The sequence below is a fragment of the Chelonia mydas genome, chromosome 24, assembly GCF_015237465.2.
Source record: "Chelonia mydas isolate rCheMyd1 chromosome 24, rCheMyd1.pri.v2, whole genome shotgun sequence".
Taxonomy (NCBI): domain Eukaryota; kingdom Metazoa; phylum Chordata; order Testudines; family Cheloniidae; genus Chelonia; species Chelonia mydas.
The window spans coordinates 1092095-1116407 of NC_051264.2; the positions used below are offsets into that span (position 1 = coordinate 1092095).

The 24313-nt window shown below is 61.8% G+C and overlaps 2 protein-coding genes and 1 long non-coding RNA gene across 9 annotated transcripts in view; 2 read left to right on the forward strand and 1 right to left on the reverse strand.

Annotated features, from left to right (window-relative positions):
- Positions 1-5361, forward strand: part of ADAR (adenosine deaminase RNA specific) — a 28949-nt gene extending 23588 nt beyond the window's left edge. For all 7 annotated transcript variants that reach the window (XM_043535129.1, XM_037883376.2, XM_043535127.1 and 4 more), the window contains 5 exons: positions 38-171; positions 1014-1196; positions 1832-1944; positions 2584-2711; positions 3203-5361. In XM_043535129.1, the coding sequence (XP_043391064.1) occupies positions 38-171; positions 1014-1196; positions 1832-1944; positions 2584-2711; positions 3203-3443 (799 nt within the window). In that variant the 3' untranslated portion in view covers positions 3444-5361. The remainder of the gene's footprint in view (positions 1-37; positions 172-1013; positions 1197-1831; positions 1945-2583; positions 2712-3202) is intronic.
- A 3572-nt stretch (positions 5362-8933) lies between these two features.
- Positions 8934-24150, reverse strand: CHRNB2 (cholinergic receptor nicotinic beta 2 subunit). Its single transcript, XM_037883601.2, has 6 exons — positions 23868-24150; positions 15295-15440; positions 14724-14768; positions 14196-14305; positions 12810-13806; positions 8934-9737 (listed from the first exon to the last, which is right to left on the reverse strand). Exons 1-6 carry the CDS (start codon positions 23950-23952, stop codon positions 9567-9569), a joined length of 1554 nt encoding a protein of 517 aa, XP_037739529.2. The 5' UTR covers positions 23953-24150; the 3' UTR covers positions 8934-9566.
- LOC122463722 lies at positions 19917-23744 on the forward strand. Its single transcript, XR_006287320.1, has 3 exons — positions 19917-20240; positions 21763-21897; positions 23091-23744. It is a non-coding gene; the product is annotated as an uncharacterized LOC122463722 (long non-coding RNA).
- Positions 24151-24313: the final 163 nt, after the last annotated feature.

Sequence of the window (24313 nt, forward strand, 5' to 3'; positions counted from 1 at the left end):
TACGCTAACTCAGCAGGGGCTGTTGGTGTGTTTCTAGCACGGCGCCTTGTGGAGATGGGGCCCTCTTCGATAAATCCTGCAGTGACCAGGCAAGCACAGTGGGGGAGAGCCAGCATCAGCCTCTCTTTGAGAATCCCAAGCAGGGTAAACTGCGCACCAAGGTGGAGAATGGTGAGTCTTGCAAAGCCTCAAGAGCCCTCGCTCCGAGCATGCTGCAGTGCCGAGAATGCTGGCGTCTGTATCTTCCAGTCACCCTGAGGATCAGCAGCAGGAAGTGCTCCCTGCTAGTAACCCCTGGCCAGATGCGGGGCTTGCTCCATTAAGTCTTCCACATGGTAACATGATTGGAGAATCAGAGCCCTGGGGCCAAAGGCTAGGAGTTTCACAGCTACCTCTCTAGGAAAGGACCCTCCGCTCCCCTGTGTCCAACAGAGAGCTGCAGGAGGTGGGAGAGTGGAGCTGGCATGGGGAGGGGGCTAGCGTGTATCCCTGTGACTCTGAGCACCTGCAGGGTTAGGCACTGGAGAGGTGATGTCCTACAGGCCTTTCTCCCCTCTGTGCTTGTTATTGCCTTAGGCTCAAGTGAGCAAAGGCAGAGAGGGTTAGAGAATGGGTGAAGGGGACGAATAAGGGGTTGTGTAGGTGGAAAGTCACGCTCCACCTTCCGGCTTTTGTCTGAATCCAGTACCAATGCTTATGTGGCACTGACCTCCTTCTCAAGCGCAAGCTAATTGGGCTTCAGCCGTGTGAAAACTTACCTCTCTCTAGTCTACCCATCTCTCCCTTGGCTTCACGTGAGAGCTTGCGCAGCGGGACCTGGCCGCAGGGCACTGGGTGCAGGAGCATATTGTGCTCGGTCTGCATGGGGCCATGCCATCTCGGAGGTGTGCGTGCGCACTTCAGGGAGCTCGTGGAGCGTGCTGGCCTGGTGTGCACCCTCTGTGGAAGGGGGTTTTGTAGCCGAGTGGGCTGGCTGGCTCTTTGCAAATTCCCTTTCCTTTCCTCTCCCGCAGGGGAAGGCACCATTCCCGTGGAGTCGAGTGACATTGTGCCTACATGGGATGGGATCCAGCATGGGGAGAGGCTGCGCACCATGTCCTGCAGCGACAAAATCCTGCGCTGGAATGTGCTGGGCCTGCAAGGGGCATTGCTGTCGCATTTTATGCAGCCAGTGTACCTCAGCTCCGTCACGCTCGGTATGAAACTCTGAGCCCCTTCCAGCGCTGAGCGCACTGTGCTCTCAGCTGGGCTGCAAATGCTAAGTGCCAGTAACCTCCTTACTACAGTAATGGAAAAGAAATTCACCAGGGGGCATGGGAACCGAAGGCTAAAATGTTGATTCCAGCAGAGCTGCACCATTAGGAAACACATGGGACCTTGTGGATTTTAACCATGGGGATACATGGGGATTTTCTCCTTGGCTCTTGGTTTGGATGCGTGCGGACAAGGGGGAGATCGAAGTTGCCTGTAAATGTTTTATGGCCACAGATGTTGCAATCTGTAAAACTGAACTCTTCACGTGTTGTGACGCAGCGGGGGGGGAGTGTTGACCTGGGAATGTGGCATCCCCCTCCTGGCTCAGGTTACAGGCTCTCAGGTCTCCCATCCCCAGTGAAACTCCCCTGCCACATTCCCAGGTCAACACTCCCCCGTCCCTGCTGCGTCACACGTGTTAATGACCAAGGAAGTGTCTAGTGATAGGAAAATTGCTTTCCTGATCCTTATCGGCCTCCGGCTTTCTGAGCTGAGCGGTGCATCTTCTTAGATTTCTGCCTGCCCATTAACAATGCAGCTGCTCTGTTTCCTAATGCCTGCATGTGTCTTTTCCCAGGTTACCTATACAGCCAGGGTCACCTGACACGTGCAATCTGCTGCCGCATGTCGAGAGACGGGAGCACATTTGAAGCAGGTCTCCAGGCTCCGTATCATGTTAAACATCCTGAGGTACTGTAGGCTTGGCAGGTCTTAACGTTTCCATTCTCTCCTCTCAGCACAAGGGTCCAGCCATCTGAGCTGGTGCATTCTGTATTAGTGGGGCTTGGTAGACTACCTGCCGGAAGGTTCATGCTCAGTGATCCTGCCACCTTCCAGCTGTAGCAGGAAAGTTTAAGTTCTTTCTGGTATTTGTCGGACCAGAGACTGGGTTCAGGACAGAGAAATCATAGTGGCTGGTTCTGTGCTTCCCTGTCTTTCAGCCCACTGCCACATCTGGTAGGTGTGAGTGGTTAATGAGCCCTTTGTGCGTACGATGGTGCCTGGGCAAGGCTCAGTAAACTCTCCAGATTCCACGCATGCCAGATCTAACCAGAGCTCCAGTGAGCCGTCTCTCCAGGGGCTGTCGTGGGGCGGCCTTTGAATTGGGTGTGCGTGGCGTAGCTGAGATTAAGAAACATAATAAATGCTTTGCTGGTGGGGCAAGCTAGAATGCAAAGCAATTGCTGGGCACTCCAGCTGGCAGGTCGCTAGTGGGGGCCACAGCTGCATTACCCGTCTACCAGTTCTGAGAACCACACACCCCTCTTAGCTGCGTGCATGTGCCCCACTCTGCTGAGCCAACCCTCTTGTCTCCTTCTGGCCATGTAGGTGGGGAGAGTTAGCGTGTACGACTCCGCCAGGCAGACGGGCAAGACCAAGGAGTCGAGCGTGAACTGGTGTCTTGCCGACGAAAGCGAGGTGGAAGTCCTGGATGGCACAAAAGGCAAAGTAGACGGGTGAGCAAAGAGCTGTGAAGCCTTGCCCGAGGCTGGCATTAGGGGAGCTTGTGAAGGGGCGGTTCCGTGCTGTCATGCTGTGCCCTGCTGTGTGGGAGGACTTGGGGGACCGGAGCCCCAACCCCAGCTAAAACGGGGATTCATCTCAATCAGAACAGAATATCCGCCCGCTGTTCACTCGCTGGGCACGCTGCTCCAGTCGCTCCCACGCATGGAGCAGTCCTGCCAGTGAGGCCTCCAGCGGGCTTCCAGGCGTAGCTGCTGTGTGTGTAGCACCTTGAGATCCTGGTTGCTGCATCGCTTTGCTCATTGTTGCCCACGGGTACGGTTTACAGCCCTGATCCTGCCATGAGACTCTGTCCAAGCACTGGGTTCTGCCCACGTGGATCCAACTGCAGGACCACGTCCTACATCCCCAGCTGCTGTTTGCGCCCTTGGCCCACCTCCATTCTCTGGGGTTCTCATTCTGTTCGTGTTCTTCGCCTTTCCAGACCAAAGCTGGAGGTGTCCCGCGTGTCCAAGAGGAGCATGTTCACCCTGTTCCAGCAGCTCTGTGCCAAGGCTGACCGCAAAGACCTGCAGAGCCTCGCGCTGTACTCAGATGCCAAGGAGGCAGCCTCGGCCTACCAGGGAGCCAAGCGGCACTTCTTCGGGGCGCTGGAGGAGATGAGCTATGGGAGCTGGATCTGCAAACCCCAGGAAGAGGAGAACTTCTCTCTCTCCGATGCGTAACGAGTTGCCCTCTGTGCGTGTGTCTGTGTGTTCCTTTTGTTTTGTTTTTTTTGTTTTTTTAACTGGAGCCAGGAATGTTGACTAGGATTGTGGATTCCCCTGGGTCTCTCTTCCTTTTGGGTCATCCTGGCAGCACATCTTGATTCTGCTGGGAGGGACTCCTGCGTTCATATTGCATTCTTTCGACGTGGGTGGACACTCAGCACATGGTGGCGAGGAGATGCGAGCATGTGTGTGAGTGTGTTTGTACAAGAGAATCCACACTGTCCACGCATTTAAATGAAACCACAGGCGAGCCCGCTCCCCTGTGTCCCTTCATCACAGCCGTTGGGGGAACTCAGCTTTTCGCTTGTCAGATGCATTGTCTCAATTGGATCATTTTAAATGGTATGTGTGTACTTCCCAGCGTCTTACCCTCTCCCAGAACACTTCCCTCTGATTTGCAAGATGACTCCTGCAGCTATTGGCAAAACTCCCCGGGACTTTTCCTTCCCAGCAATCCTGCCAGGTGGGCACAAATGGGTTTGAAGACAAGGCAATCTCTTGCAGCTGCTATTTAATTCTGGGATCTGCCTGTAGGGCGTAGCACGAGCCACGTGTGGCTCAGGGCTAGTGGCAGATTGCGTCTACTACCTGATCTAGATCTCCATAGTTAGCAGGAGTGTTCCTGGGTTGGGTGTGGTAGCCTCGCCTGACATACCCTGTTGATTATGAGGGTTGGGTCTTGGTTTCTGGAGTGCTGCTGAGACAGGCCATTCTAAAACCCTGCCTGACAGTTCCCCCTGCGAGGTGGGGCAAGTGTCACCCGTGGGTTGGGTGTCCCAGACTTGCCAGGCAGGGTGGCACCACTTTAAGACACACGTCAGTGAAGTGGAGCTTTTCCTCCTTTCCCCAAACGTCCCTTCAGACCAGTTTCATGACTAGCCCATGGCTGGTTCGGCATCGAAACGGGCCCAGGGATCTTTTAGAGCCTGGCATCTTTGTTTTCAAACCAAACGGTCATGAATTGTGTCTTGTCTACAGGCCTCGGGCCCAGCCAGCCTCTCCTCTTTGTTTGCAGGAATCTAAGCCACTGTCTTGGCTGATGGGATCTAAGGCAGGTTCTGTCTGGGTTGGGCACGCTGAATGGTGGCTGTGCTCCAGCCTGCCCTCTCTGCAGGGGAGTGTCCTGGCAGCCCTGGGGGATGGGGGTCATGGGGCTGCCTGCTGGTGCTGCGCTAGCAGGGCCAGCAAATTTCTTCTTGGAAGAAGCACAGGCCTCCCGGCTAATGGACCCAGTCCCATCCAGCCTGCCTGCCCTGCTAGACCTAGAATCCAAGGCCCCGGGTCATGCGATCAGTTTGCTCCAGATGTCGGCTGCGTTTGACCTGAGCTGGCCTGGGCTTTGTCAGAAGCTAGTCTGATTTAGCCTGGCCCTGGGAGAAGGGGCGAATTGATTGCTCCGGAATTGAACGGTCAAGTGCTGCGTAGGGTGTACATTGCAGTGCGGGAGGCTGGGGGCGAGGCCAGGGGGCAGCCTGCCCCTCTGAAGTAATTGAAGAGTCCCAGACCTGTTCTTACTCCACAGTTCTGGCATCTCCTTGTGCCATCTCCACCCTGCCCCCATTTATTTTATTTGTAATTAGTTGCACTGTCAGAGGGTCGGAGCAATTCCTGTTGTGCATCATTTGGGGACTGTCTCTGCAAACTTGTCCTACCCACACCCCCCTTTCTTTTCTGTAATGTTAGATTCCTTCTCTTGTCACACTGGCTCTGGAGAGCTGAGTGGACACAAATGTACATTTATTCATGGGAGAACTGTAACCCTCCTTTTTATTTTATTTTAATTTTTGTAAGTCTGCTTTTAAGGGCCCCTCGATATTGATGATTTTAAGTCCTAACATTCCGCATAAAGATTAAAAAAAAATCTGTATTGTTAGACAGCTCCATTCTGTGGGTTGTTTTAATTCCTGGGAGATGAAAAGTGGGGCCAAAGCTGGTGTTAATTTAAATGGCAGCGAGCATGGAGATGGAGTCGCTCAGAAGAGAAACGATGGAGTTATTTGATCGTCAGCTGGACAAAGTGCTGACGGCTGAACCATGTCCCGCACTGATTTCCTAACCAGGTGGGGCTCTGCCCCCGGCCGGGGGGGGGTCTGTGCTGAGCAGCAGCTCTGCAGGGGCAGGTTAAATCTCTCCCCCCTCAAAGCTCTCGAGTGAATTCTGAAGTGATGCTGTCCCTGGCCCCAGGCTTGCTCTGCCATCACTGGAGCTAGGGGCACCCTTCTGTCCATCCCTGGGCACTTACCTGCGTAGCTCCAGCTGTGCTGAAGCAAGGGAATAACCCCCCCCCGCCCCCCGCCTCCTCAAAGGAGAGACAGTTGGCGATTCATAGCTTTAAAGGCCAGAAGGGACCATCAGATCATCCAGTCTGACCTCCTGGGTGACACAGGCCAGGCAATTTCACCCCAGTGCTCCCGTATTGCGCCCAGTGACTTGTGTCTGGCTAACACATGTCAAGCTGGATCTGAAGCCCTCAGCAGATCGACTCCACCACTCCCCTTGGTAGTTGGTTCCAGTGGCTAATCATCCTCCACATTAACAATCTGCCCCTAAACTTGCCTGGCTGCCTTGGGGATTGGCTGAGGAGTTGGGCTTCCCCCTCCCAGTGAGGAGGGAGTAATTCTCTAGCTCCCAGAGTGGGCAAGCCCAGGGCCCTGGGGGCATGGAGCCTTGTCAGGCAGCCCCCCAGCTAGACTTGAAGGAGCTCCCTTGGCCAGACAGCTCTGACCACGTGAGTTGCAGCCCTGTGGGTTCAAAGTCCAGGTGTGCTGCTAATGTGCTCCACTCAAAGGACGTATCCACGAGGTGCCGTGGCTGTGACTTACCTTTCTGGTTAACAGGGCCACTGGAGAGAGGCTGGGAGGGCCGTGGGAGCGCTGGGAGGGCAGCATCTGCCCAGCGCGGGCCCCATAGCACAGGCTGCTGCTGTTACATTTGCGCTCAAGCTTATTTCAGACAGAGACTGTCCTGCCCAACAGCAGTTTTATTACATGTCAGAACAGTACAGCCCCTTCCTGGAGCACCGCTGGCTCTCGCTTTGCTCGGAGCGGTAGACGGCGCTGGGGACCAGGCCTGCGAGGTATAGTGCCAGTGATGGGCGCTTAGGCCATTTTGAAAACCGAGGAAAACAGCAAAACTCTGCCAAGGCTGGAACTCCTGGCTGCAGCCAGCTGGAGCAGAAGGCGCCTGCAGGGCCCCTGGCTATTGCTCCAGGGTAGGGTTACGCCTCGTGGCTGCACAGGGTCCCACTGTAACCACTGGGAAACCGAGTGCCTTCAAAGCTAAGCAAAGGGGGACTTGTCAATGACTCGGTGAAAACATGATGCAAAAAATAAAACGACGGCCGAAAGGGGCTAAAGAGACTCCTTCAAAGCGGCCAGCCAGTGCCCGAGCAGAGCTCACCCTGCCTGCCATAAAGGGACCCTGTTACGTACCCAGTGAGTACAGGCCTGGTACTGCCCCCTCCCGTGTCTGGGAGGGGGGAGTTAGAAGCAGAACGCAAAAGCGTGACTGAGCCGCTGTTTAAAGCGAAGGGGTGGGAGTAGGCAGAGAACGGGAGCTGTCTTCCTGCATCCAGTCTGACTGAAACAGCCTAGGGCACATGGAGGCAGCATCCCACCGGGCTGCCCAGGGCCACTGCCTTTTCTTTCCAGGCGTGGGCCAAGGTGCTGCATGCAAGGTTGGGCTGGATTCCCTCTCTGAGCCATCCCGCTCCCGAACGCTAGCCAGGCATTGCAGGGCTCTGCTCCGACTGGTCTCCAGGACTACGGATTCTGCCACCGTGCAAAGCGGGGAGAGGGCTTGTCCCTGAGCCGCTCTGCAGCAGAGCCCGGGGAAGATGTCCGCAGGTGGGACAGTGATCCTGAGCGCTCCATGGGCAGCTGAGCAGCCAGGACGGCGTTCTCCGGCCCGCGGGGGCTCTTCTGTCGTGGCCGCTTCGTACTCAAACATCTTTTGATTTGAAATATCACTAAAATGTACTCCCGCTTCCCCCGGGGGGCAAAGCTGGGTGCAGTGTAAGTGGCAATCTACCAGCAGTCAGAAGTTCGGGAGCAGGCCGGGACCCTTTATGCCTGCCGGGGGGAAAGCTGAGAAATTCCTGGCTGCGATTGTTTACAGAGCAAGACTTGCAGCAGCATGACGTGCTCAGCCTGTCCCTCTGCTCCGCGGTGCCCTTCCAAGCAGCCTGGGGGATTCACGCTATTTATAGGAGATGCTTGATTTAAAATTTCCACCCGGGAGGCTAATTCTTGCCTGACCAGGGACCGTGGCCCTGGCCTTGGGTTTCCATTCTGCACATGCACTGTCCATCTCCCTCCACCCCACTCCTATCCTCAGCAGCTCCAGGGCACCAGGCAGGGGCCTGGACGCAATTTATAATGATCTAATCGAGCTGCGGCTGTATCTGCCGCCTCTCGCCCCCCAGCAGAGCTGGAACCCGTGAGGGAATGGCCGAGGGCTCCGTCAGAAGGAACGGGCCCTGGGATCTTTCACCCACGGCCTGACAGTTATACTGAGATCTGATGAGCCACCCTTGGAGTCTTGCAGAGGGAAACTAAAAAGGGGAGGAGCAGAGCAATGGGCCACGGGGGACTCCTGGGTGTCTCTGCAAGGATCCCGATCCAGCTGGCTCGTGGCTGTAATGTGGAGAGATGCTCTATGGAGGTCCCAGTGCCATCAGCTAAACTGGCGCCCCTTTGCCCAGCGCGCTGCCTCGCAGCACTAAGCCCGCCCGACGCACTTTAACACCCTCGGTGACGCTGGTGGAATCCCACTCTGCCGCACGTTCGCGCCCACGTTTCACCGACATCTTCCACCGGCACTGACGCCGCAGCCTGGTGCGGCCTGATCGTGATCTGCAGCGGCACGAGACCTCTCCAGGCCAGGGCCGGGGCAGTGCCCCCGCGTGCGCTCTGGCTCGGCTTGAACAGCGTGTAAATGGCAACGAGAAAGGGATGCTGCTGCTCCTCGTGGCGATCCCTGGGCCCAGCAACCCGCTGAGCTCTCGCTCCAGCCTGACCCACGGTTCTGCCCCCGACTGAGTGTTTCAGCTGGAACAAGAAGGGGGGGGGCCTGCTCAGCCCCAGGGCGGCCTGCTCAGCCCCGGGGCGGCCTGTCCCTGCAGGGCTCACTCCTGTGTCCACACTGTCCCGTGTCTTTGCCTTTAAGGGGGTCAGGTCTCCCCTTCCCCCGCTGCGTTAAAGTTCCCAGCACACCTGGAAAACTGCAGCCCTTCCTTGTGCCCTGCCAGCCCTGCCGCTCCCCTGCTTTGGAGACGGGCTTAGAAATAAAGGGGGGTCAAATTAAACCAGGTTTTAAACAAATCTCACCCCCCCACCCCCCGCCCGGAGTCCATGTGATTATTTATTGGACTGCGGTGACACTGGAAACAGCAGCTGATGTCTGAGGCCGCCCATGGTAGCGCGCCCCCCCACCCCCGCCAGCTTCCAGGGATACAGTTCACTGCAGCCTGGGGCCCGTTCACCCCCAGATGGTGCCTGGGCCCTGCCGTGCTGAGCTAGAGCGCCCCCCGCCGGCCCTGCCCCTGCTGCGTGCGACTGGATGGCACCGAGCCACCCTGGCAGCAGGCTTCACGGCAGAGATCAACCACCCAGCTCCACTCATGCCTCGTTACTGTGGGTACCGTTTGGCCTCACTAACCTCTGGGGGGAGGGGAGCCCTCCTTGACCCCCCAGTGCAGTTGCTGGAGCAGTCCCATGCCTCCCAGGAAGGGCTGGGGTACCTCGAGCTGCGCCCTGCCTGGGTCTGGGTCGAGAGCTGCGCCCGGCTCATAGCCGGTCTCCTCCGTCAGCTCCTGGGGCTTTGCTGTCAACGGGGCAGACGTGGAGCCGCCCCAGCAGCGGGAGCCAGATGCCCTTGGGCGGAGGCAGCACTGAAAACAGTAGCAAGGCCCTGAGACCCCCATCCCGAGACTGCCCCAGGCCCAGCCCCAGGGAACCCCCCAGGCCGGCGTGCTCCAGCCACGTGCACCAGGCCGCTGTCTTTGCCATGTGGCTGCGAAGGTTCCCGGGGGCGATGGCTCCGCACGCACGGGGCAGGGCTGCCTGCCTTCCCCCAGCCCTATTTGGAGCTGGGCGGGCCGTGGTTGAGCTGCAGCAGGGAGTTGGTGGCGTAGTTCTGGAAGAGCGGCTGGAGGAACATGCCGATGGTCCCGAAGACGCAGACGAAGACGAAGATCCACAGGAAGAGGCGGTCGATCACCATGGCCACGTACTTCCAGTCCTCGCTCACCTGGAAGGAGACGGCGCGTTCAGAATCCGGGCCACGGCCACCCCGCCCCACACACTGAACCTAGGCGGGGTGAGGAAATGGGGCCGTGGCCAAGCTGTGTGTGGCTGAGGAGCCTCAGTCCCAGCAAAGGCACAGACTCAAGGACAGGGCGGTTACAGGGCGCCAGTCCAGCCTCCACCGTCGCTCCTGCCAAACCTCCTTCCCCCTCAACCTACCTGGGCCCACGAGCCCAGCACCAGGGCCAGGCCTGCTGCCCCCGGCTGGCTTGTCACTTCTGCTTCCGAGCCAGCTGGTGCAGTGATAGCCTCAGACTCTGCCCGGCAGGCCTAGGACCACAGATGGGTTCTCAACCCGAGACCTTGGGACAGACCCCCCCACCCCGCCCCCAGGAGTGGGCACAGAGGGCAGCCCTGCACGGCCAGGAACAGGTTAAACGAGACAGGGAGAGACTCGCTCTGGGAGCACCTGGCAGGTGCTGTCGCAGAATTGCTCCCATGAAGCCCAGGCCGGGAGTGGGACCAGGCCAGCATGTGGACCTGGGCGTCAGAACACCTGGGAGGAGTGAAATGGGACCCAGTGAGCCCTTTGTCTGCGTCACTGCCCTGCCCGTGGGAAGTGATTCTGCTTTCGGCAGGAGAGCGGGGAATGGCCCCCAGAGCTCTGTGCTCTCCCTGCTGTGTCTGCCTGCCCCGGGCTTCTCTCAGGAAGCTCGCACGGCAGTCTGTGGATCCAGGGCCTTTCTGGTGCCTCCATCATCGTGGTCTCTGGGCACCTCTCCATCTGGTGGGTGTTCGGGGCTGCCCCACAGGCGGATCTGAAAGCGGCTCCCTCCTGCTCCGTGCGGGCTGCATCAGCTGCTGTCTCGCCCCTGCCCGTACAGCAGCATTGAGGCCTGGCAGGCGCACCGGTTCGGTGCCACTTTCCCCTCTTGCTGTGGGTCTGGGAGGGAGCAATTTCATGCCTGAATCGTGCTCTCATTTCTGTCCCTGGCCTCGCAGGGAGCCTGGCTGAGACGCGACAGATGGGGCCTTAGCACAGCTCAGGAGAGGGGCAGGCAGGGAGCGAATGAATCCTGCTGCCGAGAGATCGCGGCAAGACCCGAAAATCAGCCTGTCCTGGAGGTGGGCACAAGAGGAGGCCCGTGAGCAGCGTTCACCTTCGCTCCCCCCGGGCCCTGGGACCAGCAGCTTCCTCCCCAGGGCTGGATTCGGTGCTAACGGCGAACCAGGCCCAGGCAGGGGGAGTGCAGCCCAGTAGGCAGGAGCAGGTGCCTCAGCTCTAGGCCGGGCTCTGGCACTGTGTAGCTCTGGGCAGTGCCACCTCTGCCCTGGACCTGCGACGTAACTTCTGGGACGTGACTTCCCCTGGTGAGGCCTCTTGGTTCCCCTCTGTAAAGTCGGGATCGTTCCAGGGACGTGGAACTCAACCCATGGGCTGCACAGCAAGGGCTGCACTGGCACCCCTGCCCCCCCGCTCTGCCAACGCCCCACGCTCCCCACCTGCAGCCACGCGCCCCGGGCTACCCTCGTACACGCGTCTCCCCCGAGGTGCCTCAATCCCACCTCCCATTGCAAAGCCGCAGGTGCCTAGAGCTCCCCGGCCAGGCCAGGCCCACCCGCGTCTCCCCCAGATCCCAGAATCTCAGACTAGGCACCGTGCTGTGACGTGGGCCGGTGCCCCCTGAGCTGGGCCTAGAGCAGCGGCTGCCTCCCTCCCCGGATCTGTCCCGCCCTCCCACGCACCCCTCATCCAAAACCTGCAGCCTCATGGTGCTGCCCAAGTCCTGACCCGGGCTGGGCTGCTCTCAAATGAGACCGTTCTGGTTACTATAGCAACTCCTAAACCGGGGCCTGACCCGCTCTAGCTGTGTGCGGGAGTGACTCAGTGGGGCAGGTGCTGATGGCCTGGCAAGGCCCAGGAAGAAGGGAGGGGGGCCGGGGGGCTGGGCCTGCTGGAATCCAGCCGCAGGGTTACCCCGGCACTTTGCACATTTGCATTTCAGAAGCCCCCCACCCTCTGTGTGTTGGCAGAAATCCCCCACCAGCTGGCTCCGGCTCCCCCTCTGCAAAGGAGAGACAGCCAGCTTCCCTGCCCCCTCCCCTGCCTGCATCTTCCATGAATATTTCATGGGCCTTCGACACAGGGACCCAGCGGAGCAGAAGGAGGATATTGATTTTGGACCTTGCCATTTGCTTTGAGAGCTCAGGGCCGGCTCCTTCCCGCCAGCCCTGCAGGCCGGGCTCGGAGGAGAGCGAAGCTCTGCCTGCCGCCCCATTGGCACTACAGCTGCGCCCTGCGCGGGTCGCCTCCCTCCAGGCCTCCAAGCACAGCACAGCAGGGTAACGGGGCGTGGGCGCACCTCGCTGCTTATCGATGCAGGGCTGGTGGGAATTTGGCAGTGCTCCTGTGCAAACATTTAGGTGAATTATGGTTGACACAGAAGGGTGGAAGTTGGGGGGTCTCCCCTGCAGTTACGCAGGAGCTGGGCCTGAGGGGGCTGTACCCCAGGGCACAGGGTCCACCCCACGGTGGCGGGAGTCGAAGGAGGCTGTTGTACCGTGATGCGCAGGGTGTGCAGCGCTTTCACCACCTCCCTGGGGGACCCTGACTGACTCCAGGGATGAACTTTGCCCATCACAGCTGGGGAGAGGTCGGTGCAGAGACCTGCTCCGAGCAGGCGGGTTTGCCACCCTGTCTCTGCCCGAGGCTTGGCAGCAAAGGGGGCAGGGGGAGCCCAGCTCGTCTGGGGCAGGACTGCTCCGTGCCCAGGCCTGAGCCCACTCTGCGTGGCCACGCGCGTACCCAGGTATCACTTCACGGCGCAGAGGCCCTGACCAGCAGCTCCAGAGCAGCGGGGCCAGCAAAAGAAAGCGACATGCACAGGGTTGGGGCGGGCAGTGCCAGGGACACGTGTGCTTTTGTACATGTATACACACCGGCTGGCACACAATCACAGCAGCCTTCCACGGGTGCTTGTGCGCCTGCACAGCCTCGTACACAGATGTGTCCATTCCCCCTTACACACACACACCCCCCCTTCGCTCTCTGCCTCCGCCAGCTCCCCCGACTCACGCTCTGGTCGTCGTCCTCGCTCCTCATGTGGTCTGCGATGAAGCGCACCCCATCCACCGCCTCCTCCACCCCGCAGCAGCACCTCTGGCTGGGCGCCGGGGCCTGCCCCTGCCGCTCCCGGTAGCCGTTGGCGCTGTCAGCCACCTTGGTGACCTGCCGGCAGGCCCCCACGCCGAGCTTCCTGATGGTGGCCTGGTTGGCGAAGCAGGAGCAGGAGCGGGCGCTCTCCTGCAGGCAGCAGCTGCTGCTGGCCCGCTCCTGGTTCTGCCGGGGCTGGCGCAGCCGCTGGCGGGCACAGTTCTGGCGTGGCTGCTTCATGAAGAGGACGGTGGGCAGCTTGTCCAGGAAGACCACCTTGACCCAGGGCGGCATGGTGTGCGTGGTGGGCGAGCGATGGTGCACATTGAGCACGCACACGCTGGTGACGATGGAGAAGGTCACCAGCACCATGGTGAACATCAGGTACTTGCCCACCAGCGGCACGTCCAGCGAGGTGGGTGGCACGATCTTGGAGATGAGCAGCAGGAAGACGGTGAGGGCCAGCAGCACGGAGATGCAGAGCGTCATCTTCTCGCCGCAGTCGGAGGGCAGGTAGAAGACCAGGATGGCCAGCGAGGTGATGAGGATGCAGGGGATGATGAGGTTGATGGTGTAGAAGAGCGGTTTGCGGCGGATGATGAAGTCGTAGGTGATGTCCACGTAGGTGGAGTCGTCGGGGTTCTCGTTCCGCCGCCCCGGCAGAGCGATGATGTCCCACTCGCCGCTAGGCGTGAAGTCGTCCAGGCTGGCCACATCGCTCTTCAGCACCAGGTCGATCTCCGTCCGGTCGTAGGTCCACGAGCGGAACTTCATGGTGCAGTTCTGCTGGTCGAAGGGGAAGTGCTTGACCTCGATTTTGCAGGCGCTCTTGTAGATGGCCGGGGGCAGCCAGAAGATGCTGCCATCGTAGGAGACCACCGCGTTGGAGTAGAAGGAGACCTCGTACATCCCATCGGCACTGGGGAGCAGGAGAAGGGCCGTGAGGCAGCAGGGATCTCACGCCCCACCAAGACTGTCCTGCCCAGCGGAGCCGGGCTCCGTCTCCCCAGGCAACAGCCACCGGGACCTGGGGGAGAGGTGGGAAACACCCAACTGCGTTCCCAGCTCCTGGGGGGGAGTTACAGCTCCTCTGTGGGCCTGGGTGGAGCTCCTGAGATCTGGGACAGCTGGAAGCGGGGGAACAAGATGCTGCCTCTTCCCACAGGGGACCCGTGTCCCACCCCTGAGGCTCCCCCACAAATCAGGCCAAGTCCACCCTGGGCAGAACCCTCAGCCAAAGCGAGTGGGCCCAGAGGCTGGGATAGAGTCTGGAGCCGCTGGGGGGTGGGACCCGGGGGTGGGACCTACTTGTTGTAGAGGACGACATCCGGCAGCCAGATGTGCTTGGAGGGCAGGCGCACCTTCCGCATGTTGTCGAAGTCCCCTGGCTTCCAGGTGAGGCGGTAATCCTCCCACTCCTGCGGAGAGCACAGCACAACCTCAGCACGGGCCTGGCCCCACCCCGGCCCCCCAACTGCCCCTGCTGCCCAACCAGCCCGGACCTGCCCCTGCCCCCCAACTGCCCGGCCCTGCCCCTGCCGCCCAACTGGCCCAGGTTCTGCAGCCCCAGCTCTGGGGCGACGGGAGGGACCCCAGGCTGGGGCTCCCTCCACCCGAGTGCCTGCACCCCACCCCCCAGGGGCCAGGGCGCTGGCTGGGGAGAGCCCTGCTTGGCGTAGGTCGGGACCCTCCCCCGCTTCATTCCTGGAGCAGGCAGGAGGCTGGGGGGGAGGGCATGGGGGGGTGCAGCGTGGTGGGGGCAGAGTGAGCTGTCCAGGGGGAAGGGGTGACCCCCACCCTGCCCGGCTCTGCTGGGCCCCACGGCAGGCGTCTCACCTGTGTCAGCCACACGTTGGTCGTCATGATCTGCTCCCGCTCGTGCTGCAAACAGAACCGCGGCGCCGTTAGCAGGGTGGGGAGCAGCAGGGAGCCAGGCCCAGGCCTCAGCATGGCGTGGGGGCAGGGGGCAGGGCTGGGGCAGCCAGGAGAGAGAGCTCGGAGAGGTCAAGCCGCATCCCCCCCGCGCGGGCAGCTCAGCCACGGCCCCCGGTGCAGCGGGCTGGGCGGGGAGCGCCGGGAGGGGATTGGGACGAGGGGTGCTCCAGCCGCAGCGCTGGGCCGGACGCAGGGGAGCGTGTGCGTGCCCCCCCCGGGCACATGCAGGAGTGTGCACAGCAAGCCAGCGTCTCCCTGCGCACGGGGGTGTCCCCGGGCGGTGGGTCTGCACACGCAGGTGCCTGGACGGGGGTGTTTGCGGCCTGTGACTGGCGTGAGAGACGGACGCTCAGCACAGCCCAGGAAGCCCCTTGTGCCCAGCCCCCTCCCGCCCCATGCCCAGTGCCTCCACCCCTCCGGCGCCCGGTCTCTGCCCAGGGCCCGCACTGTGCCGCAGACCCAGCAAACTCACCACGCTGATGAGCTGGGCCAGCGACACCATGAGCTGCACCGTCACCAGCTCCGAGCCGTTGGTGGCCGGGCGGATCAGCTTGTTGTAACGGGATGGGTCCAGGAGGTGCTCGACCAGCCGCTCCTCTGTGTCGGTGCCCAGGCTTCCTGAGGGCCGGGGGGATAAAGGGGTGAGACCCCTAGTACCCAGCCTCCTTGTCCCCACCCAGCACCCCTTCCAGCCCGGCCTGGCCCGCAGCCCCCACTGGCCGGGTCCTGCCATGGGAGCTGAGCCGCTGGTCTGTCCCCAAATATTCCTCCCTCCCCAGGTCCCAGCTGTGGCCCGGGGGGGTGGGGATCCCAGCTGCAGTGTCTGGAGAGGGGTCAGCTGGTGGGAGACGGCAGCTGGGCAGCGGCTGCTGGAATGCCAGCCACCAGCTCCGAGAAGGGCTCGTTCGGGTGCCCCGGGGGGGCCTAGCGCACGGCTCGCCCAGCCCAGCACGGCGGGGATCCCAGCTCAGTCCGAGTGCGGCGGCCTTACCCCCGCTGCTCCGGGGGGCGGGACCCCAGCCGAGTGCTGGGCACTGCACTTGGGCCCCTGGCAGGAAGAGCCCGGACCGACGGGCAGGCCGGACAATAACACTGACCTATACCATTCATCAGCCAGGAGCACGACCCACACCGCTGAGCCTGCCGGAGGCACCAGCCGTGGGGCAGCCCCCGAGGGCTGCGGGGGGAGGGCAGGGACCACGCCAAGCCTGGCAGCCACACGCTCTGGACCCTGGCATGGCTGGGGCAGGGACAAGGCCAGCCGCCCGTCCTCTCAGTATTTACAATGGCCTTGTACCCGGGCCCTGAGCCTGGGTCACTGCACGCTAAGGGTGGGGCTGGGGCTGGGCACTGGCTCAGTGCCCCCCTTGGTGCAGAGGCCCATGCCCAGGTGCCCTGACCAGGGTGGGCCGATGTGTGTGGGGGGGAACCTCCCCGGCCAGCTTCGCTAGCCCCACTGGTGCCAGGAGGGAGGGGGTTATGCTGGCCCCTCTCGGCTAACCACGCCCCTGGGGCTCAACCCCCTGGAAGGAAGGAGGGGGCTGAGTGGCCTTTCCAGGGGTCTGGTTGCTAAATGGGGGTGAAGAGGTGATACCTGTCTGCCCCACCCCGCCCCCTCTGCGCTGGACAAAGTGTGGCCTGCAAAGCTCTAAACAAAGCTGCAGAAAGCAGCCGAGCAGAGAGCTTGGAACCGGCCCCCCAGCACCCCGCAATTCCTACCCCCAAGTCCCCCACCTCTCCCTGACCCCCACCATACACCCTCCTCCCTGTGCTGTGGGCAGAAGCTCTGGCCGGGGGGAGGAGCAGCAAGCTGTTCCCGTGGAGGGTTCGTTCCAGCTCTGGGGGCCCTTTAGCCCGTCTTGGGGCACAGCCCCCTCATCACCAGCCCCTGTCAGGGAGGGCCGGGCGTGGAGGGGTCCAACAGTCTGAGCAGTTTTTCAGTGAGTGGCAGGGTGTGAACCCTGGTGTCCCGGCCAAATCTCAGTGCGGGGTGTGCCCTTCGCCCTCCCTAAACCGCCCCAAGAGGCTTCGTTAGATACAGGATTTGCCACTTCCTGTAAAACGCTTGGCAGCGTTGCTGTGTGGCTGTGAAACAGCCCCCATGCCCCAGCCCAGAGGCAGCTGCATCTCGGTGCCGGGCGAGGGATCCCTGTATAACTAGCCCGGGCGCCCCACCCCAGAGGCAGCTGCAGCTCAGTGCTGGGTGACCAGTTCCCTCTACCAGTCTGTAAAGCAGTTTGGGATGAAAGGGGAGTTAGAAATGTGACCCATTAATACAACTGCAGTAGCGGGTCCTGCAGCTAAGACAGACAGAGAGGAAGCAGACCTAGACAGAGAGCAAGAAATGGGGCTTATTATACAGCCCCCCAACTTTGCCCCCTCCGGTCCCACATACCCCCAGCGCCCTGTGGTCAGAGCCCCCTGGCTGGGAATGCCCTCCCCCATGTGTACACAGATCCCGCCCCATCAGCCCCCACCCTGCTGTGTGCGCCAAGCCGCAGCCCTGGCTTCTCGGGGGGTTTGTCCCCGGCGGCGCTCGGCGCCCGCCCGTCCTTGGGGATGAAGGCGCTGGTGACTGACAGGCCGCTTCAAAGGCCCTGTAATGAGTCTCGCCCGCGGGGTCAGGGCCTGCGGCGGATTCTCGGGCGCCGTCTCATCTTCTCTCCTCCTGGGCACGGCTGATAGCGCTGTGCTCGCCGGCCCTTTGCCCCCCAGCACGCGCCGCCTTTGTAGCCAGCCCGCGCAGCCGGCTCCGTCCTCATCACTAATCGCCCAGGAGCCAAACCCAGCCCGGAGCAGGGTTACGCCCTGGGGGATTTGGCCCAGTGAGTGCAGAAGCTCAAGGCTGGGCGCCCCAGGCAGGGAGGAGGCCTCCCCCCCCCCCAGTTCTGAGCCTCAGCGAGTGGGGCCTGGGGGCTGCCGGGGGAGGGGAGTGGGCGGGGGGGGTGAGTGCCTGCGGGGGAGGGCCCGGCTGCAGGGGTGCTTGGTCCAGGTGCTGGCTCTGGTCCGGAGGGTGTCCTGTGCTCAGCCCCATGCCAGCCTCACCCTCCCGCCTTCCCTGGGCCTGTGGGTTTCATTCCCTTGTTCCCGTGTCCAGGGCCGGCTGCTCTGCAACCCTGGACGCCTCCCTGGCCTGGTGCAGGAGTGTGTCCATCCATCCATCCATGCATGGGCCCCCCCCGGGTCACTCCCCCCGTTCTGCAGGAGCCCAGCCATGTCGCCGGCTCCGGGAGCCCCGGCAGGCGTGAGGGGAGAGCCCGGGGGATGGGCCTCAACATCTGAAGGGGCCCAGCCTGCACCCCCCCATCAGCGTCAGCAGTGGCTCCATCCTGCCCCACGTGGGGCTGAGGGGGCTGATCTCAGCAGCCCAGCCAGGGAGGGAGAGAGGGAGGCAGAGCAGGGGCCCGGGTCCCAGCGCTGCCCTCCCTTGGTGCCGGTCACTCTGTATCCCCCGCCCCCCTCGTTCCAGACTCGCTGCTTGACAGTGTCAATCAGCCTCCCGCCCTTCCAGCTGCCCCACCCCACCAGGATCTGCCCCAGCTGCTGCTGCAGCTGGATCCCTACTGCCTCCCTGCCGGGCTGCAAAGGCTACAGTGGCTGCCGAGTTTCAAAATGACCCCTCTCAGCCACGGGGGCAGCTGGCCCGGGGCCTGCCAAGCGCAGAGCTCGCTCCAGGGTGAGCGCAGGGCTGCAGATGTCACGGAGATTGGGGAGGTCAGGGTCCTGCACCCCCACTTCCTGCAATTCACCGTGACTCAGCCAGCCAGTAGAACAGAAGGTTTATTAGAGACAACGGGAACACAGTCCAGACCAGAGCTTGCAGGCATCAACAGGACCCCTTAGTCAGGCCCTTCTGGGGGGTAGAGAGCTTAGACCCCAGCTCTGGGGCTCTCTCCTCTTCCCCAGCCCACCCCAAAAAACGAAACTCCCTCCAGCCGACTCACCCAGCCTCCCCCCAGCTCCTCCTCCAGCCTTTGTCCAGTGCTATCTCATCCCCGATCAGACAGTCCCAGTAAACTCCCCTGCCACATCCCCGGGTCAATCCGCCCCACCCAGTCCCTGCTGCCTCACCCGCTGCACTAGAGACGCCTCCGCCCCTCCTGCCCCCAGAGGACATGGGCAGCTCAGCAGGGGGAGCCAGGCGAGCTCCCCGGCTCAGGGGAGGAGCAGTGGCAGGGAGGGATGCAGCTCTGGTTGGGGCTGGGCGCTTGGTGCTGGAGGGAATGGCTGCCCCACATGTAGCTCTCAAAGCACTTGGCACAGGAGGCCAGTATCATTTTATAGGTGGGGAAACTGAGGCACGGAGCTAGTAAGTGACTTGCCCAACGGAGCCAGGCCTGGAACCGGTGTCGCCTGAGTGTCGGTCCAGTGGGCTAGGCCAGTGAACCACATGGCCTCTCCCCTTCCAGCTGACACCCCGGTCCAAGCCTTGGTAAGTCTCTGCTCAGCTGCCCCCCGCTCCGCTCGCTAACGAGCCATCACGCTCCGCTCTGAAGCCAGGACACAAGAAACGTTTCCTGACCGTGTAACCGTGTCTCTGGGCCGGGGCTCAGGCAGGCCACAAAGCGCAGCGAGGGCTTGCTACCGAGAGCTCTGAAATATCAGTCCAGGAACAATGCCAGCCCCGAAAATGCATTTTCCAGACAGAGACGTGTGGAGGGGCACAGAAACAAGCTGCATTCCTCAGACCCGTTTTCCCTGCCAGCTCTGACCGGAGCTCAGGAATATGTGCACAAGGGGGTGGTCCGTGAGAGGCTGAGGACCGGGACTGGGCCATGGGGCCTTTCCCCTGTAGGGGGCACTGGCTCCGAATCATAAAGTGGGTGGAAATGCCCCCCTCAGAATCACACTCCCCCATGTGGGGCTCTGCACCTCCCCAGCCAGGCCCCTAGCAGAGGGGTGGATCGGGGCTTTGCTGAGCGCACTGCACTCTGGGTATTCTCTGCTTCCAGGGGCCCATAGGGGAAGCCGAGCAGAAGAGCCTTGAGGCTGCTCTTACTTATGCCAGGGGCCTAAAGCCACCTGCCGCCCTGCCCTGCCCCCCTGCACAGGGACAGGGACACTGAGAATTAAACCCTCAGGCTTCATCTGGGAGGCTCTGGCCTGCCTGGCCCTAGCTAATGCCCTGCCAGCCAGCGAGGCCACCCGGGGAGTGAGGGGGATGGGCCGGGCAGTGGAGGGGAAGGAGGGAATCTGGGCATCTGGGAAGGGACCTGCCCTCACGCTGGGAGGGAGGAGGCTAACGAGCTCCTCTTGGCCTGCGTGCGCTAACGAGGCACACCTGCAAGGCTTGCGGAGCCTGGAGGAGCTGAACAGGGGAAAGTTTCACAGGGATGGGGCCATGCTACAGGAGAAAGGCTGCCCTGCCTAGGAGGAGACGCTGCCGGAGACACCCACGCCCCAGGCCGAGCGGGGAAGGTAAACCCGGGAAGGGGTGTGAGACCGTGAGAGGCTAAGTGGATACAGCCAAACACCCAGGGGCTGCCTGAGGGCCTGCCCCTGTTCCAGCACCCCGCCCCCCAAGTGTTGCCAGCTGGGGCAGAAGAGAGAGTAAATGAGGGACAGTGGGACTTGGGGGACAAGGGAGCCCTGCCCCCCACCCCCAGCATCTCAGCTGGGCCCTTCCTGAATGAGTTGGCCTCTCCTGCATGGGGCCGTGTTGTGTCACACGAAGGGCCCAATCCTGTGAGCCAGCTGGTCCCACCAAAGCGGGCGGTGTGAGCCAGGGCTGTGGGATGGGGCTCACAGAGGGAAGCAGCAGGTGCAGAATGAATGCCCGCTGAGATTTGCCCTCTCCAGCAGCAAGGGGCCACTTTTCCTAGGCCCCCCCTCTCCCGAGTGCATCTGGGAGCTCCTCCCCGAGCCAAGGCCTTGGTCCCAAGTGTCAAACACCAGGTGATAAACTTCCCCAAAAGCTCCTATTGATCCAAGGAAGAAAGAGAAAAGCTCAGCAGAGCCGGGCAGGCCTTGCCGGTGGAGTTCAGCAGGGACGAGGTCGATATTGCTCAACCCTGCCCTTGCTGTGGTCAGCCTGCAAATTGCTTGAGAAGCAAATGTGGGTTTGAGGAGGAAAAGGGCAGAGCAGAAGGGTTCTGCTCCTGGGCTGCCATGGTCCAGGGCCCAGCAGGAAGGGCCCAGTGTGAGACTGGATGTATTTCAGCCAGGGGCATCTCCAGGCTGCTTCGGGGGTCGCCAGGTCCCCAGGGCTCCTGGACGCTGCCGGCTGCAGCGAAGCTAAAGTTTCCATTGGTTAAGAAAGGGCTTGGCATCCCCTTAGTCTGTGTCAGCTGCAGCTCAGAGCGGGGAGAATCTCCCTGCACGGCCTGTTCTGAATGTCCAAGGTGTGAAATATCGAATCACTCCAGAGTCCCAGCTGCAGACCCTGGCCCAGCTGCCTCGCAGCGCTTCACGCCTCCCAGGCAAATTGTGTCCCTTCCGCTCTACTGCGTATTGAGTGAGAACTTAACCCCCAGATCCGCTCTGGTCCCTGCAGCAGACTTCTGTAAGCAGACAGTTTGCAGCCGCGGCCTCAGACCGAATGTCCCCTCCCCTCTGCACTGTGGTGCTAGTTGGCTGCTGCTTTCTGCCCCAGACACAGCCGCATTTTAGTGGGTTGTCATGTTCTTGGAGACCCTTTTGGCTGCGATGCTGGAGGACCTCAGGTTTCGCAGAGGTGGGGTGGGGTGAAGGTCGATGCTACATCCGTCGTCTCACTCCAGAAACAAGCTGCAAGTGCAGCTGCTTCTCGGAGAACCGTTCTACTTAGCACTGCCGGCCGGTGCAGAGCCTGGAAACGTATTAACCCTCGCACACCCAGGAGAGCTCCACTTTCCCGAGGGGGAAGGAGCCCCCAGCAGGCTGAGGGGTAACAACTCAGCAGCTCCCGGGGCCCTGTATCGGACGGAGCTGTTTGTAACACCAGTCTGTGCTCTTCGACCAGCACTACGCTAAAGCACCCGGAAGCCACTGGGGGCCTTTTCGTGGACTGCAGTGGACTTTGGATCAGACCCACTGAGCCAGGCCAGAATCCAGCCTCCAGCAACGGAGCAAGGAGCCCCCGGCCCTAGGAACCAGGGTGAGCAGGCCTGGGGTGGAAGGAAGTGGCTTGTCACTCTGATGGGCTTCGTCCGGCCACGCAAGACACCTAGGAATTGCCATCCCCAACCAGCCTAGCTCACTCACCAGACAGCCACAGTGCTGAGTCCCAATGTGCAAGAGACCCCCCCCTCCCCCGGGGTGGGGGAGAATTTCCCAAAGGCGAAGTACGTTTTCCCCGCCCCCCCCGTCAGTGAGCGTGTGGCTCATGCAAAAGAATTTAGGGCCCTTCTGGAGTATTTTTATCCTGTCTAATGTAATGGCAGCTGCTGTCATCATCCAACTTAGTGTGCAATCCTGCTAAACAGTCAGGCTTGGTTATATCTTGTGGCAAGGAGTTCCACAGGTTATATATGCACTGTGAAAATTTATTTTCTCAGTTTTACGTTTCTGGCCATTCAATCACAAGTGCATGCCTGTGTGTGTACGCACCTACCCCCGCACGCCTGGGGCTCAGACTTCCAGAGCTGCTCAGCGTCCAGCAGCTGCTTTGGTCACAGCGGGGGCGTGCTGGGTGTTGGCCACCTTTGGGGAGTCTGGACAGATAATAAAGATCACACACACGCACACACAACTGATGTACAGCCAGAGAGCGTGTTTAGATATAACCGCCTCTGGGAGCGTAACCAAACCTCTGGCTCTGCTGGAGCACAAGGCAGCCAGGGATGACTCAGGTTGGGAAATGACTGAATTTGAAGTCGGCACCGTAGGGGAGAGTTCCCCGGCAGGGCTTGTCAGTAGCTTTGTCTCTCTGTGGGGCCTGACAGCTGGACGCCTGCGATGTGTTACAGCTGTTGACACAAAACCCTGCTGTCAACGCCGGGGTGCCCAGGCTCTGCGGCTAATGGGAGTCAGGGCGATAAATCACATGGAGCAGCCAGCGTGGTGCGGAAAAGCTGGGGGAAGGGCAAGGAGCTGGCGGGACATGTCTGGGGCTAAGCACCACCCTGCACTGCGAGGACTACAGCTGGAGCCTGCGTCTGGCCCAGTGCATGGGCCCAAACACTGTCTCTCTCTCTCTCAAATCTCCATGCACCCCGCCTCCGTCTGTCTGTCTAGCAGCCAGTGCTGTGGGATCCGAGCACTGTTTCTAGCTGGCGGGGGAGGGGGGTTTTGAAAGTGCCTGGCTAATAAGGGAGATCTGACTTTTTCTAATCTCCCTTGTTCCTCTAGAAATTAATATGATCTCTCGCCTAACTGAACAGAGGCGGCCTGCTGCTGCTTGGAGTCGGAGGCCCAGAACATTGCCCGGGGCGAGTGTGTCTGGGGTGTGTGTATCTGTGGGCCTGGGTGTGCACCCGCTAGACACACACGCTCTAGAACTGGAAATAGTCCCTGGCAATCAATTCTTCCGGACTGAGGAGATTTGGAAAATTCAAGTCCACTCATGGGCCGCCATTCTCTTTAGCAAGAGGCAGGCAGCTAACCAAGACCAGCAGTTCAGGGGTGCACAGATCTGAGCCCCGGGGAGATCCATGGAGCGATGCCCCTTACACCCGCTGGGGACACGCGCCCACCCCGCACTGGGGGCAGGAGCTGGGACCAACCGGGTGGACAAACCGGACGTGGACAACCCAAGCAGGCGGAGAGGCCAAGGCCAAGGCGCTCTCAGCCCTGGCCCCCTTCGCCCGGCCTGGTGGGGGCAGGTCAGCTCCCGCCTTTGGGGGCACGCAGAGAAGGAAAGGCCCTGCCAGCCCCAGCCCCTGGTGAGTGGGAGCCCCAAGGGGCCCGTTGTACCCGCCGGGCTGGGCTGGGGCTGTTATTAGGGGCTTTGTCTTATATACACAACGCTCCCCCTCCCCCGAAAAGTCTCCCGCTTTCCCCCACTTGCTCTCCGGTCACCCTGCGCCAGCCCGGGCGCAAACGGGGCCAGGCCGGCCCAGGGCTGCACCGCCCGGCCCGGCCCCCCACCCCGGGGCCGGGGCTCGCAGGGGCCCGGCGGGCACTTACTTCGCAGGAGCCCGAGCAGGCAGAGGCTCAGGAGCGAAGCCAGGGGGGCGGACGGCGGCTGCATCCTCCCGTGGCGGCGGGACATGGCCCCGGGCCGGGCGGGGCGGCGGGGACCCGGCTGCGGGCTGGAGCGGGGCGGCCCGGGCCGCAGACCGGCGCGAAGCGGCCGCTGTCCCCGGTGCTGAAGCGGCTGCGCCGGCCCCTGCGCGGCTCTGTCCCGGGTGCTGAAGTCGGCGGGGCCGCGGGCGCTGCTCAGACCCCGGCTGCCTGCGCCGCCCCCGTGCGCCGCCCTCTGCGCGCCGCAGCCGCTCGGGCTCCCCTCCCCGCGCTGCGCTGCGCGGCCGCCGAGCGGGGCTGCCCGGGCCAGCGGCTCCCCGCGCAGGGCGGCTGCGGCGGGGCGGGGACCGGCCCTGCCCGGTGCTGGGGACCGAGCGCCCCGCCAGCCG

Coding starts and splice junctions, on each gene's coding strand:
- CHRNB2 (XM_037883601.2), bottom strand. CDS start 23,952: ATGTCCCGCCGCCACGGGAGGATGCAGCCGCCGTCCGCCCCCCTGGCT. Junction 14,769..15,294: donor TGGCCCAGCTCATCAGCGTG/GTGAGTTTGCTG, acceptor TTCTGTTTGCAG/CACGAGCGGGAGCAGATCAT. Junction 9,738..12,809: donor GCGAGGACGACGACCAGAGC/GTGAGTCGGGGG, acceptor GTCTCCTTCCAG/GTGAGCGAGGACTGGAAGTA.